Source organism: Prionailurus bengalensis, chromosome E3 (genome assembly GCF_016509475.1).
Source record: "Prionailurus bengalensis isolate Pbe53 chromosome E3, Fcat_Pben_1.1_paternal_pri, whole genome shotgun sequence".
NCBI lineage: Eukaryota > Metazoa > Chordata > Mammalia > Carnivora > Felidae > Prionailurus > Prionailurus bengalensis.
The window spans coordinates 7,164,925-7,176,685 of record NC_057357.1 but is presented as its reverse complement, the minus strand read 5'-3'; the positions used below and the strand labels follow the sequence as shown (position 1 = coordinate 7,176,685).

The window sequence follows — 11,761 nt, the reverse complement described above, 5'->3', positions numbered from 1 at the left end:
GTCAGAGAAAACAAAAAAGGACCAAACAAAAGGATCCAACGTCAGGTAAAAGAAAGGATGACATTATATAATTGGCAAGAGAAAAAAAAGGCAGAAACAAGGACACAGAGAGCTCCCGAGAATGAACGTGGGTTGTTATTATCCTTCCTTATTGACTTGATCCTTGTGCACTAAGAGCCTAAATCAGTGGTTCTTAATCTTGGTGGAACTACCTGAGGAGTTTTTAAATTCCTGATGCCCAGGCTACACCCCAGGCCAAATTTAATCAGAATCTCTAGGACTGGGACCCAGGTATTTTTCAGATGATTTCAGTGTACACCCAGGATTAATAAGCAATGGTTTAAATGTTTGCAAATGTTCAAGTGAACAAGTGGAGTGCAGGGACAGAGAAAAGGAAGATTTCCTAGGCTTAGATATTTTTCTTCCTCTTTATTTTCCTAGAGAAACATCCTGGTGATTTTCCTCTTTGGGATCCTGATCCTCCACACTTGGCTTCAGGTTGAAACTACTATTTAGAGAGCCATCAGCCTCAAGTACTGTTAAGTCTGCTGCTTGGATTAGTTTTTCTACTGACATTAGATGCTTAGCTCCTGACTCTCTTTTCTCTGACTTAACCAGACTTTCTCCTTCTGTGCTCCCCTAGGAATTCTCCACTCTTCAGCTTCTTGGGTTCTGTTACTATACCTCTTGTCCTCTTCCCATACCTAATACCATTTCAAGGAAGAGAGCTATTTTTTGCATGATGCAGCCTCATACATTTTTGTAGTACCCTGTAATATTTAGAACACAGGTCTACATGATCAGTAGAGCATACATAATTCTTTTTTCTTTTTTTAATGTTTACTTTAAGAGAGAAAGAGTGCCAGCGGGAAAGGGGCAGAGAGAGAGGGAGACACAGAATCTGAAGCAAGCTCTAGGCTCTGAGCTGATGTAGGGCTTAATCTCATGGAGTGCAAGATCATGACCTGAGCTGAAGTTGGATGCTTAACCGACTGAGCCACCCAGGTGCCCCTCTTTTTTCTTTTTTTAAGTAAACTCTGCCCAACATGGGACTCGAACTCATGACCCCAATATCAAGAATTGCATTGAGCCAGCCTTATTGAGCCAGCTGGGTGCCCCAAGAATACATAACTATTTCATGAATTTACTGCATTCTATTCATCATGAATTTCTTTATGTTGATAAAAGGCTGAACGCACACTGAAGGTTTTCTCACATTTCTTACATCTGTAGTGTTTTTCTCCTGTATGGGTTTTCTGATGTTGAATAAGAGATGAACTCTGACTGAAGGCTTTGTCACAACCACTGCATTTATATGGTTTCTCTCCAGTATGAGTTCTCAGATGCTTTGTAAGAGATGAGCTCTGGCTGAAGGCTTTCTCACATTCTTTACATTTGTAAGGTTTCTCCCCAGTATGAATTCTTTGGTGTCTTATGAGAGCTGAGCGATCACTGAAGGCTTTCCCACATTCGTTACATTTGTAAGGTTTCTCCCCAGTATGGGTTCCTTGATGTTGAATAAGAGCTGAACAGTAGCTGAAAGCTTTCCCACATTCACTGCATTCATATGGCTTTTCCCCTGTATGAGTTCTCTGATGTTGAGTGAGGCCCGACCTGTCACTAAAGGCTTTCCCACATTCTTTACATCCATAAGGTTTTTCTCCAGTATGAACTCTTTGATGTTTAATTAGGGATGAGGTATCATTGAAAGCTTTCCCACATTCCTTGCATTTATAGGGTTTCTCTCCAGTATGGATTCTGTGGTGCTGAATAAGGTATGTGCTTTGGTTGAAGGCTTTCCCACATTCATTGCACTCATAGGGCTTTTCTCCAGTGTGAATGATATGATGCTGAATGAGGGCTGACCGATGACTGAAGGCTTTCCCACATTTGTTACACTCGTAAGGTTTTTCTCCCGTGTGAATTCTCTGATGCTGAATAAGTGATGAGCTCCGACTGAAGGCCTTTCCACATTCAGTACATGCATAAGGCTTCTCTCCAGTATGAATTCTCTGATGTAGGATAAAGGCTGAGTAGTAACTGAAGAACTTCCCACATTCATTGCACTTCCAAGGCTTTTTCACTGAGTAAATATTTCGATGTTTGATTGGGTTTGAACTTTCCCCAATTTCATTACAATCCTCCACAGTGGTTTTGTTGTGTTTAATTATGGCTTCCCTTAAATCTTTCTTCTGGTTTCCTTGCTGCCTTTCTAATGTGCCTTCACATTGCCAGGCTTCTATCAATCTGGAGTCCCAGGCCTCAACCTTTTTAAGTCTTTCTATTATCAGCTCTCTTTCGGAGGACACTTCTTCATAAAGTTCTTGCTTTGAAAAAGATTCTTTAGTTTCAGGTATAGATTCGGAATCTGAAATAAATAAAAAGTACACGTATTTTTGTTTTCTCTGTGATGAGAGAAAGAAAACTGCTGAGTTAGCAAGAGGAAAATAAAACAAAAATGATGCTTTTTAAAAAGTGTTGATTTATTTTTAGAGAAAGAGAGATCCAGAGAGAGGGGCAGAGAGGGAGACAGCTCCTTGCTGTCAGCGCAGAGCCCAGCGTGAGGCTTGATCCCACAACCATGAGATCATGACCTGAGCTGAAACCAAGAATCAGATGCTCAACCAACTGAGCCACCTAGGCAACCCCAAAAATGATGCTTATTAAACATGTTTATTAGAATGTTTTCAGGAAGCACTTCCTGGCAGTGGCAGAGGAAGTGTCAGAAAATAACAGAGATGGGAGAATGAGTAATATAAGGCACAATAAAAGGACAATGAGGATGCTGTACTTAAGAGAGTGGAAAACTGAGCAGACTAACCAGAAAGGAGGATATAAGCAGGTGGGATGAGAATAAATGTTGATATAAAACATCTAGAGAAGGGTGGAAAGATGAAAACACAGGTTGAGATTAGACAGTTTTGAAAAAGTACAAGACAAAAAAAATCATTTATAATAATCACCCAGAAACAACACTTTTGACTTTTTAAATAGTTCCCTCCAGTTCCCCAGAAATAAGTCAGAGAAAGACAAATATATGATTTCACTCATATGTGGAATTTAAGAAACACAACAGATGAACATAGGGGAAAAGAAGCAAAAATAAGATAAAAACAGGGAAGCAAACCATAAGAGACGCTTAAATACAGAGAATAAACTGAGGGTTGCTGGAGGGGAGGTGAGTGAGGAGATGGGCTAAATGGGTGATAGGCATTAAGGAGGGCACTTTTTGGGATGAGCACTGGGTATTATATGTAAGTGATGAGTCACTAAATTCTATTCCTGAAATCATTATTACACTATATGTTAACTAACTCGGATTAAAAAAGAAAGAAAGAAATGCTCTTGTAGGCAGAAGGTGATTGATACAAGTCAAAAACTTGTATCAATGGGCCAAACTGACCCACCACAGACCAAATCTGGCCACTCTCACTTGTTTACATATTGTTTATGGCTGCCTTCATGCTACAATGGCAAAGTTAACTAATTGCCAAAGAGTATATGGCCCACAAAGCAGAAAATGTTTACCATCTGGTCCTTTATAGAGAAAGTTTGCCAACCCCTGATCAATATAAAAAATGAATAGTGCTGGCAATGGCATAAATGAAAATAGATATAAAATTAATTTTTTTCTTACTAAAAAAAAATTTTATGTTTATTTGAGAGAGACAGAGCATGAGCAGGGGAGGGGCAGAGAGAGAGAGAAACATAGAATCTGAAGCAGGCTCCAGGCTCTTACCTTTTAGTCCAGAGCCCGACACTGGGCTCAAACCCATGAACTTTGAGATCGTGACCTCAGCCAAAGTCAGAAGCTTAACCAACTGAGCCACCCAGGGTCCATCCCCCCTTTTTTTCTTATTTTTAATTACTCTAAGAGATAATTGACTGTCACTTGATCTTAGCCAAAAGGCCGAGAAGCGATGATAATTGACTGTCAAACAAAAATAGTAGCAATGTATTGTGATTTTATAGTGTATGTAAAGGTAAAATGCATGAGAACAATTATACAAAAGATGGGAGAGAGGAATTAGAAGTCTCCAGAAGTAAGGTTCTTATACCAGACATGATGTGGTATAATATTCTTTTTCTTTCTAATAAATGTTTACTTATTTTTGGCAGGGGAGGTGCAGAAAGAGAGGGAGACAGAGGGTCTGAAGCAGGCTCTGTGCTGACAGTAGAGAGTCCAATGTGGGGCTCAAACTCAGGAACTGTGAGATCATGACCTGAATTGAAGTGGGACACTTAACCGACTGAGCCCCCAGGTGCCCCTGGTATATTACTCTTTAAAAATATACTGTGATTGGGGTGCCTCGGTGGCTCAGTCAGTTGGGCTGCCGACTACAGCTGAGGTCATGATCTTGTGGTCTATGAGTTCGAGCCCCATATCGGGCTCTATGCTGACAGCTCAGAGCCTGGAGCCTGCTTCCGATTCTGTCTGCCCCTTCCCTGCTTGCTCTCTGTCTCTGTCTCTCTCTCAAAAATAATAAACATTTTAAAAATTAAAAAAATAAGAAAAATTAAAAAATAATAAAAATATACTGTGACTGGGCTACCTGCATGTCTCAGTTGGTTAAGCGTCCAACTCTTGGTTTTGGCTCAGGTCATGATCTCATGGTTTGTGAATTCGAGCCCTGCATTGGGCTCTGTGCTGACAGCACAGAGCCTGCCTGGGATTCTCTCTCTCTCTCTCTCTGCCCCTCCTCTGCTCTCTCTCTCTCTCAAAATAAATAAATTTTAAAAATAGATAACTGTGATTAATTAGAGAAGCATTTGGGAACTCTAGGACAACCATTAAAAGAACTTTAAATAAGGTTTAATGGTAAGCTAATTGTGGATATAAAATAGAGTAAAAAAAATATGCAACCAAAAAAGTGAAAAAGAAAGAAAAATGAATAAGGAATAGATGGAACAAATAGAAGACAAGTGGCTATATGTAAGATTTAAATCCAACTATATGGGGTGCCTGGGTGGTTCAGTTGGTTAAGCGTCTGACTTCGGCTCAGGTCATAATCTTGCAGTTCGTGGTGCAGCCACTCTGGAAAAGTTTGGAAGTTCCTCAAAAAATTAAAAATAGAACACCCTATAACCCAGCAATTACACTATTAGGTATTTATCCAAAGGATACAAAAATGCTGATTTGAAGGAGCACATGCACCCCAATGTTTATAGCGACACTATTGACAATAGCAAAATTACGGGAAGAGCCCAAATGTCCATCAAATGACGAATGGATAAAGAAGATGTGGTATATATACACAATGGAATATTACTTGGCAATCAAAAAGAATGAAATCTTGCCATTTGCAACAACACGGATGGAAATAGAGTATATTATGCTAGGTAGAATAAGTCAGAGAAAGACAAATATATGATTTCACTCATATGTGGAATTCAAGAAACAAAACAGATGAACACAGGGAAAAGGAAGTGAAAATTAAGATAAAAAACAGAAAGGGAGACAAAACATAAGAGACACTAAATTCTATTCCTTAAAAAAAAAAAAAAGATAAAATGAATGATTGCAAAAAAAAATTGACCACATATGTGCAGGTCTATTTCTGGACTATCTATTCTGTTCTATCGATTTACATCTATACCAGTACCACACTGTTTTGGTCACTATAATTTTATAAATCTTAAAACCAATGTAATAAAGCTATCCTTTTTCAATACCAGAAATAGTAAACTTTTACTTGCCAAAAGAGAAAAAAAGCCCAATTCTGAGCCCAGAGTGATCAGGGATCTCCTAGGAGATCAGGGCTTTCTGGATTTTAAGCAAAACTATGGCATTTTAGATGCCATGAGTTATAGAGGAAGTTTATGTCCCAGTAAGCAGTTTGCATTACAAAATAATTTCCTTACCCCAAAATACCAGGCTCCCACAATTCTCCACTTTCATATCAATGCCCATGTACCTTTGGGCAGAATTCAGCTCTTCTTCCTCCACATGACTGAAGTCCATTTCCTCATCCTTGACTGTCACCAATTCCTGGAAGAACAAGCATATTCTTTAATTTTTTTTATGTTTATTTATTTTTGATAGAGACAGAGCACAAGTGGGGGAGGGCAGAGAGAGAAGGAGACACAGAATCGGAAGCAGGCTCCAGGCTCTGAGCTGTCAGCACAGAGCCCGATGCAGGGCTTGAACCCATGGACCGTGAGATCATGACCTGAGCCGAAGTCAGACACTCAACTGACTGAGCCACCCAGGCGCCCCAAGAACAAGCATATTCTTATAGAACTTGGGGAGGAGAACAATCTATAAGAGACAGTATTTTTTAATATGACGGTTAAACCTTTATTTTAATGGAACAGTCTAAGATTTCTATGTATTAGTCTGTATTAGGGAAAATAGTAACAGCTAACACTTATATTTTCTATGTGCTGAGCCCTTTGAACTACCTCTTGTAATGATAACTTCATGAGATAAGTACTATTATTAACAGTATTTACAGATGTGAGGATCAGATATGACATCTGGACCCAGACAGTCTGGCTCCAAAGCTATACTCTTTTGGTTCTTTTTTTTTTTTTTTAATGGAACAACGTATTTTATTTCATTTTATTTTATTTCATTTTATTTTATTTCATTTTATTTTATTTTATTTTATTTTACTTTACTTTAGAGAGAAGAGCATGAGTAGGAGAGAGGGGCAGAGGGAAAGAATCTTAGGCAGGATCCATGCTCAGAGCAGAGCCTGATGTGGGGCTCAATCCCCCGACCCTGGGATCATGACCTGAGCTGAAATCAAGAGTCAGATGCTCAATCAACTGAGCCACCCAGGCACCCCATATACTCTTTCTTTAAATTCAAGTATAGTTGACATAAAGTATATTAGTTTCAGGTGTACAACATAGTGATTTGATAGCAAAGCTATCCTCTTTCCTATATTTTTCTGTCTCTCACATATTTTACTAAATAAATCTAATATAAATTAACCACTGGGGGGGCGTCTGGGTGGCTCAGTCAGTTGAGCGTCGGATTTTAGCTCAGATCATGATCTCGTGGTCCATGGGTTTGAGCCCCGCGTTGGGCTTTTTGCTGACAGCTCAGAGCCTGGAGCCTGCTTCGGATTCTGTGTCTCCCTCTCTCTCTGCCCCTCCCCTGCTCATGTTCTGTCTCTCTCTCTGTCAAAAAAAAAAAAAAACCAAAAAAAAACATAAAAAAAAATTTAACCACTGAATGACAACCAAATGTCAATGACTAATTGCACTTAGTTGTTGTAGATGGGGTAAGTCTCAGATATGTAATTTATACTGATTCCTGAAATATTCTGAGATTTTATAGAGCTTCTGCTTGATATCCTGAATGTATACAGATAGTCATGCTGTTCTTCCTTCTCTGTACTTAGGGTCATGACTTTTAGATTTATCTAGTTATCTTTTAGTAATTGCAGTTGTTCTGAATGAGTGGATTTACTGATTTTATGTTTTTTAAGTTTATTTACTGATTTTGAGACAAAGACCATATGCACATGAATGGGGAAGGGGCAGAGAGAGGGGGAGAGAGAGAATCCTAAGTAAGCTTCACGCTGTCAGCACAGAGCCCAGCAAAGGGCTCAGTCTCAGGAACTGTGAGGTCATGACCTGAGCCAAAATCAAGAGTCGGATACTTAACCAACTGGGCCACCCAGGCACCTGAAATTTACTTTTTATGTATGTATGTATGTATGTATGTATGTATGTATGTATGTATTTTGGATTTACTGATTTAAAAATAAATTTTTTATGTTTTTTATTTATTTTTGAGAGACAGACCATGAGTGGGGGAGGGGCAGAGAGACAGGGAGACACAAAATCCCAATCAGGCTCCAGGCTCTGAGCTGTCAGCACGGAGCCCAACATAGGGCTCGAATTCACAAACCATGAGATCATGATCTGAGCTGAAGTTGGACGCTTAACCTACCGAGCCACCCAGAGGCCCCTAAAAAACTTTTTTTTAACATTTATTTATTTTTGAGACAGAGTGTGAGCAGGGGAGGGGCAGAGAGAGGGAGACACAGAATCCAAAGGAAGCTCCAAGCTCTGAGCTGTCAGCACAGAACCTGACGTGGGGTTCGAACCCACAAAGCATGAGATCATGACCTGAGCCAAAATCGGCCACCCAACCAACTGAGCCACCCAGGCACCCCCACAAGATTTTATGTTTAAGTAATTTCTACACTCAACGTGGGTCTCAAACTTACATCCCTGAGATTAAGAATCGCATGCTCCACTGACTGAGCCAGCCAGGAGCCGCTGTGAGCCTCAGTTTTACTGTGAAATAAGCATTACTCCTAACTCACATGATTTCTTGTTTAAAACAAATGAAGCTATGTTTGAAAAGTGGCTCTAAATGTTAGAGTTCCCCAGAGCTCAGTTGTTAGACATCTTCTCTTCTCCATCCATTCTTACATGCCTATAAGCAACCTGTTATTTCTCCCATCTTAAAAAAATAAAAAATAAAAACCCTCTTTGGTCTTGCTACTGCTTCCCGCTATCACCCTATTTCTGTCCTCTGCTTTAGCGTAAAACTCTCCAAAATGGCTGTCGGTCATCCCTGCTTCCAACTTCTCTCCTATTCTCTCCTGAACCCTTTCCGATCAGGCTTTCATTCCTACAACTCCATGACATTGTTCTTGGCAGTGACCAGTGATCTTCATATTTTTAAATCCAATGGTCAATTTTCAGGCCTCATGTTACTTGACTTAGCAGCAGTATTTAACAGCTGATCACTCCCTGCTCCTTTTAAACACTTTCTCCAATTGTTTACCAGGATGCCAAACTTTTGACTTCCTACCTCACTGGCCACACTGGCCACATCTCAGTATCCTTTGCTGGTTCCTCTTCATCTCCCTGATCTCACAGTGTTGGAGAGCTCAGTCATAAAATCTCATCTCTTTTCTATTCCCTTAGTTTTGTGATTTAAAATACTGTTCACACAGACTACTACCAAAATCAGTGCTCAAGCCTGAGCTCTCCCCAGACCTTCCAGTCTTCAAGGAAAAATTACTTTGGTTCAGTTCTCTAGTTGGGATTGCTGTGGACCTCCAAAGCAAGATGAAAAAAGCAAATGACACACTGTGAACTCCAAGCTAAGATTTCATATGAGGAAATCAAAGACTTGCCTGGAACTCAACAGGAAGGAGCTCAACAGTAGGTTCCATTTCTTCCATGTTCTGTTTTTGGGGCAGAGAAGCATCCTCGGTAGTAATGGCTGGAAGGACTAGAGGGAGAAGAAAAAGCTATGAAGGAGGTAAGCTCTATTTCCCCACTTCCAAATTCATTAGGACAAAAGTTATCACAAGCCAGGTAAATTGTATACACAGGGCCCACTTGACTTCACTCCAAAAGGTGGGATGAGGGTACAATAAGACGATAAAGTGAAAGTCTGTTGCCCAAAAAGCTAAGCTTATAGACCCACAATACATCAACCTTTTATAATAGCCTAACAGGGGGTGGAAAATGGAATATTCTCTCTTCCATGGCTGCAGAGGGAATGTGAATGGGCACAGGAGTGCTGAAAGAGGAAAATGGGACTGGAGAATGTGTCACAAGGAGCCTGCTTAGTGATTTCCAAAATTGGTCGCTTACTGAGTTTCTCTACTTGGGGACATGTCTGCTTCCATTTCCTTTCATGCAGGGGCATCTAACCTTTTAATTCTCATCAAAGGTGTTTTTCCACTTGTCCCCACTTTCAGCTTCATGTTTATTTCTGTAATTCTTACCTTCTTCCTCAGCTTCAATGGTCAGATAATCCATGATTAGATTCTCTTTTTTTGTCCTGTTATTGCTATGATTTCTCCTTTATTTGCTGTTTCAGATGAGATAAACATGGACTTTCCAACAATACATAATCTGCTTCTTTGTGAAAATCATTCAACTCTACTCTGAAGTTCTGGAGAGAGATTTTGAAGTTAGGCTTGCCATCCTCTGGAGTTGGTTCCTGCTCCCTGGGGCATCTTCCTCTCTATCTCTATTCCTAGGAGGATTATTCCTATGTGTTTAAGTCTTAGGGCCTCAGAAGTAATTCTTCTTTGCTTGTAACCTTTATTATTTAGGCTAAATTAGTCTCCACAGCTAGAAGAGCATTCTCTAGAGTACTGATACCAGTCACTATATGCCAAACCAGGGCAAAACCAGGAGAGAATCAGTGAGTGCAGTGAACTGTGAGCCTCACACCTGGCTCCAGACTGTGCAGAAATACCCAGGAGACCCCAAAGCACACAACTGGCCATAAAACAGCCTGTGATTATAGCATCAGGTAACTATAAAAGCAGGACTCCCACAGTTCATTCATCCTTACTATTCATAGAGACAGGCAGTTGATAGATGGGGCCTGTATACAGCTGATTCCTAACCTTTTTTAAAGACCCTGAAAATGTACAGGCCAGGATTCCCTTGCATGGTCAGGGCGAGAACAAAAGACTTCAGTAATAACTGACAATAATAACTGACAGACAGTAACTGGCAGACAACATGGGTTCCCTCATGTCAAGGAAGAAAAAGTAAACTTTAAACCAGGCTGAATGACCAGGAAGAACAAAACGAGTCGGTACAGCCTAAGGGGACAAGCTGACGCAAAATTCAACAGAATTTGCAAAAAAGACACCTGCAGCACATCCTGTTGAATGGCTGCCACATCTTGATACTCCCACCAGAAATAATTTATTAACTGTATCCTGCTTGCACTTGAAATGCGTGGTTTGGGACTTGAGCCTGACCAATCTTTGTAAAGGGCACGGAGCTTGCGGTTTGTGCCTGTTTAACCGCAGGCTGAATCCTTCCCCTTGGAAGCGTACTCTTGGCTTGTAGCCAAAGGCTGCGTCCTTTGGGGAATGAGTAAGACACAGACCCCACTTTTTTTCTTTCTGTCCCAGGAGTTCAGGTTAAGGCTCTTAGTGCAGTGGCAAGATTTAAGGCCCAAAACGGCGGGAGCCGTCGCGCTCCCACAGTCCCCCGTTCGGCCACGCCCCCTCCACGCTCCCGGACTCCACTTCCCAGAGGGCTTAGGGGCAACCGCGCTTCCCGGACGCCTCCTGGCTCAGAACTGAAGCCTCAGACCCGGCTTGTCTCCCAGCCGGAGAGAAGCGGGAGGGTTACGCACAGCACCGGGGAGCAGGCATAGGACGAGGGCAGGGCCGGCCCTTTATGTGCCGGGCCGGAACCTGAGAGCCTGGCCCGGGCTGCTGCGGGAGGCACTGCAGCCGCGCTCACCGACCGGCGGGTCGCCGACGCCCGCGCCTCAGGGTCCAGCTTTCTCTTACCCCTGGACGCGCTGCCCACTCGGCTCCGGCCACAGGGCGGGTCCCCGCCGGGCTGCGCTCTGGGAAAGACGGAGGGGAGGACGGAGTCGCTTTCCGGACACACGGAGCTGTGGGGGAACAAAAGGCTCGAGCCTGAGGCTCCGTCTGGAGTCGCATCTGCGCACTTGGAGGCGACCGCGCCAGGTCGGGGGTCCCGGCGGAAGGACTCCACTTCCCAGAGGGCTCGGGGACATCGGTGCCTGCCCTGGGGGGGGGGGGGGGGGGGGGGGGGGGGGGGGGGGGGCTCTGGAGAGCGAGGGGAGAGAACTGCAGGCCTTCAGTGTCAACCTTAAAATGCAGTTATTTCCCCATCTGATAGGTCTCCTTTCTGAATACAGTGAGAATCTGTCGTTTAAAAGCTCCAAGTATTTTCAGTGTTGGATTATTAATTGGTGGTGGTGTGGGGATACACCTGTTACACAGTCTTTTTCCCTAGTATTTCTCGTTCTTACAATAAAGCCCCGAGTCTGCAAACT

At 42.1% G+C, this 11,761-nt stretch overlaps 1 protein-coding gene across 1 annotated transcript; it reads right to left on the bottom strand.

The window, feature by feature from the left end:
* Positions 1 to 1,152: 1,152 nt before the first annotated feature.
* On the bottom strand, positions 1,153 to 11,476 carry LOC122471963 (zinc finger protein 501-like). Its single transcript, XM_043561216.1, has 5 exons — positions 11,247 to 11,476; positions 9,708 to 9,877; positions 9,108 to 9,205; positions 5,863 to 5,989; positions 1,153 to 2,368 (listed from the first exon to the last, which is right to left on the bottom strand). Exons 2-5 carry the CDS (start codon positions 9,739 to 9,741, stop codon positions 1,155 to 1,157), a joined length of 1,473 nt encoding a protein of 490 aa, XP_043417151.1. The 5' UTR covers positions 9,742 to 9,877; positions 11,247 to 11,476; the 3' UTR covers positions 1,153 to 1,154.
* Between the last annotated feature and the right edge of the window lie 285 nt (positions 11,477 to 11,761).

Excerpts from the sequence above, each read along its gene's own strand:
- LOC122471963 (XM_043561216.1), bottom strand. The coding sequence starts at position 9,741 with ATGGATTATCTGACCATTGAAGCTGAGGAAGAAG. Across the intron at positions 9,206-9,707 it reads CATTGAAGCTGAGGAAGAAG|TCCTTCCAGCCATTACTACC; the intron begins GTAAGAATTACA and ends TTCTCCCTCTAG. Across the intron at positions 2,369-5,862 it reads TGGGAGCCTGGTATTTTGGG|ATTCCGAATCTATACCTGAA; the intron begins GTAAGGAAATTA and ends TATTTATTTCAG.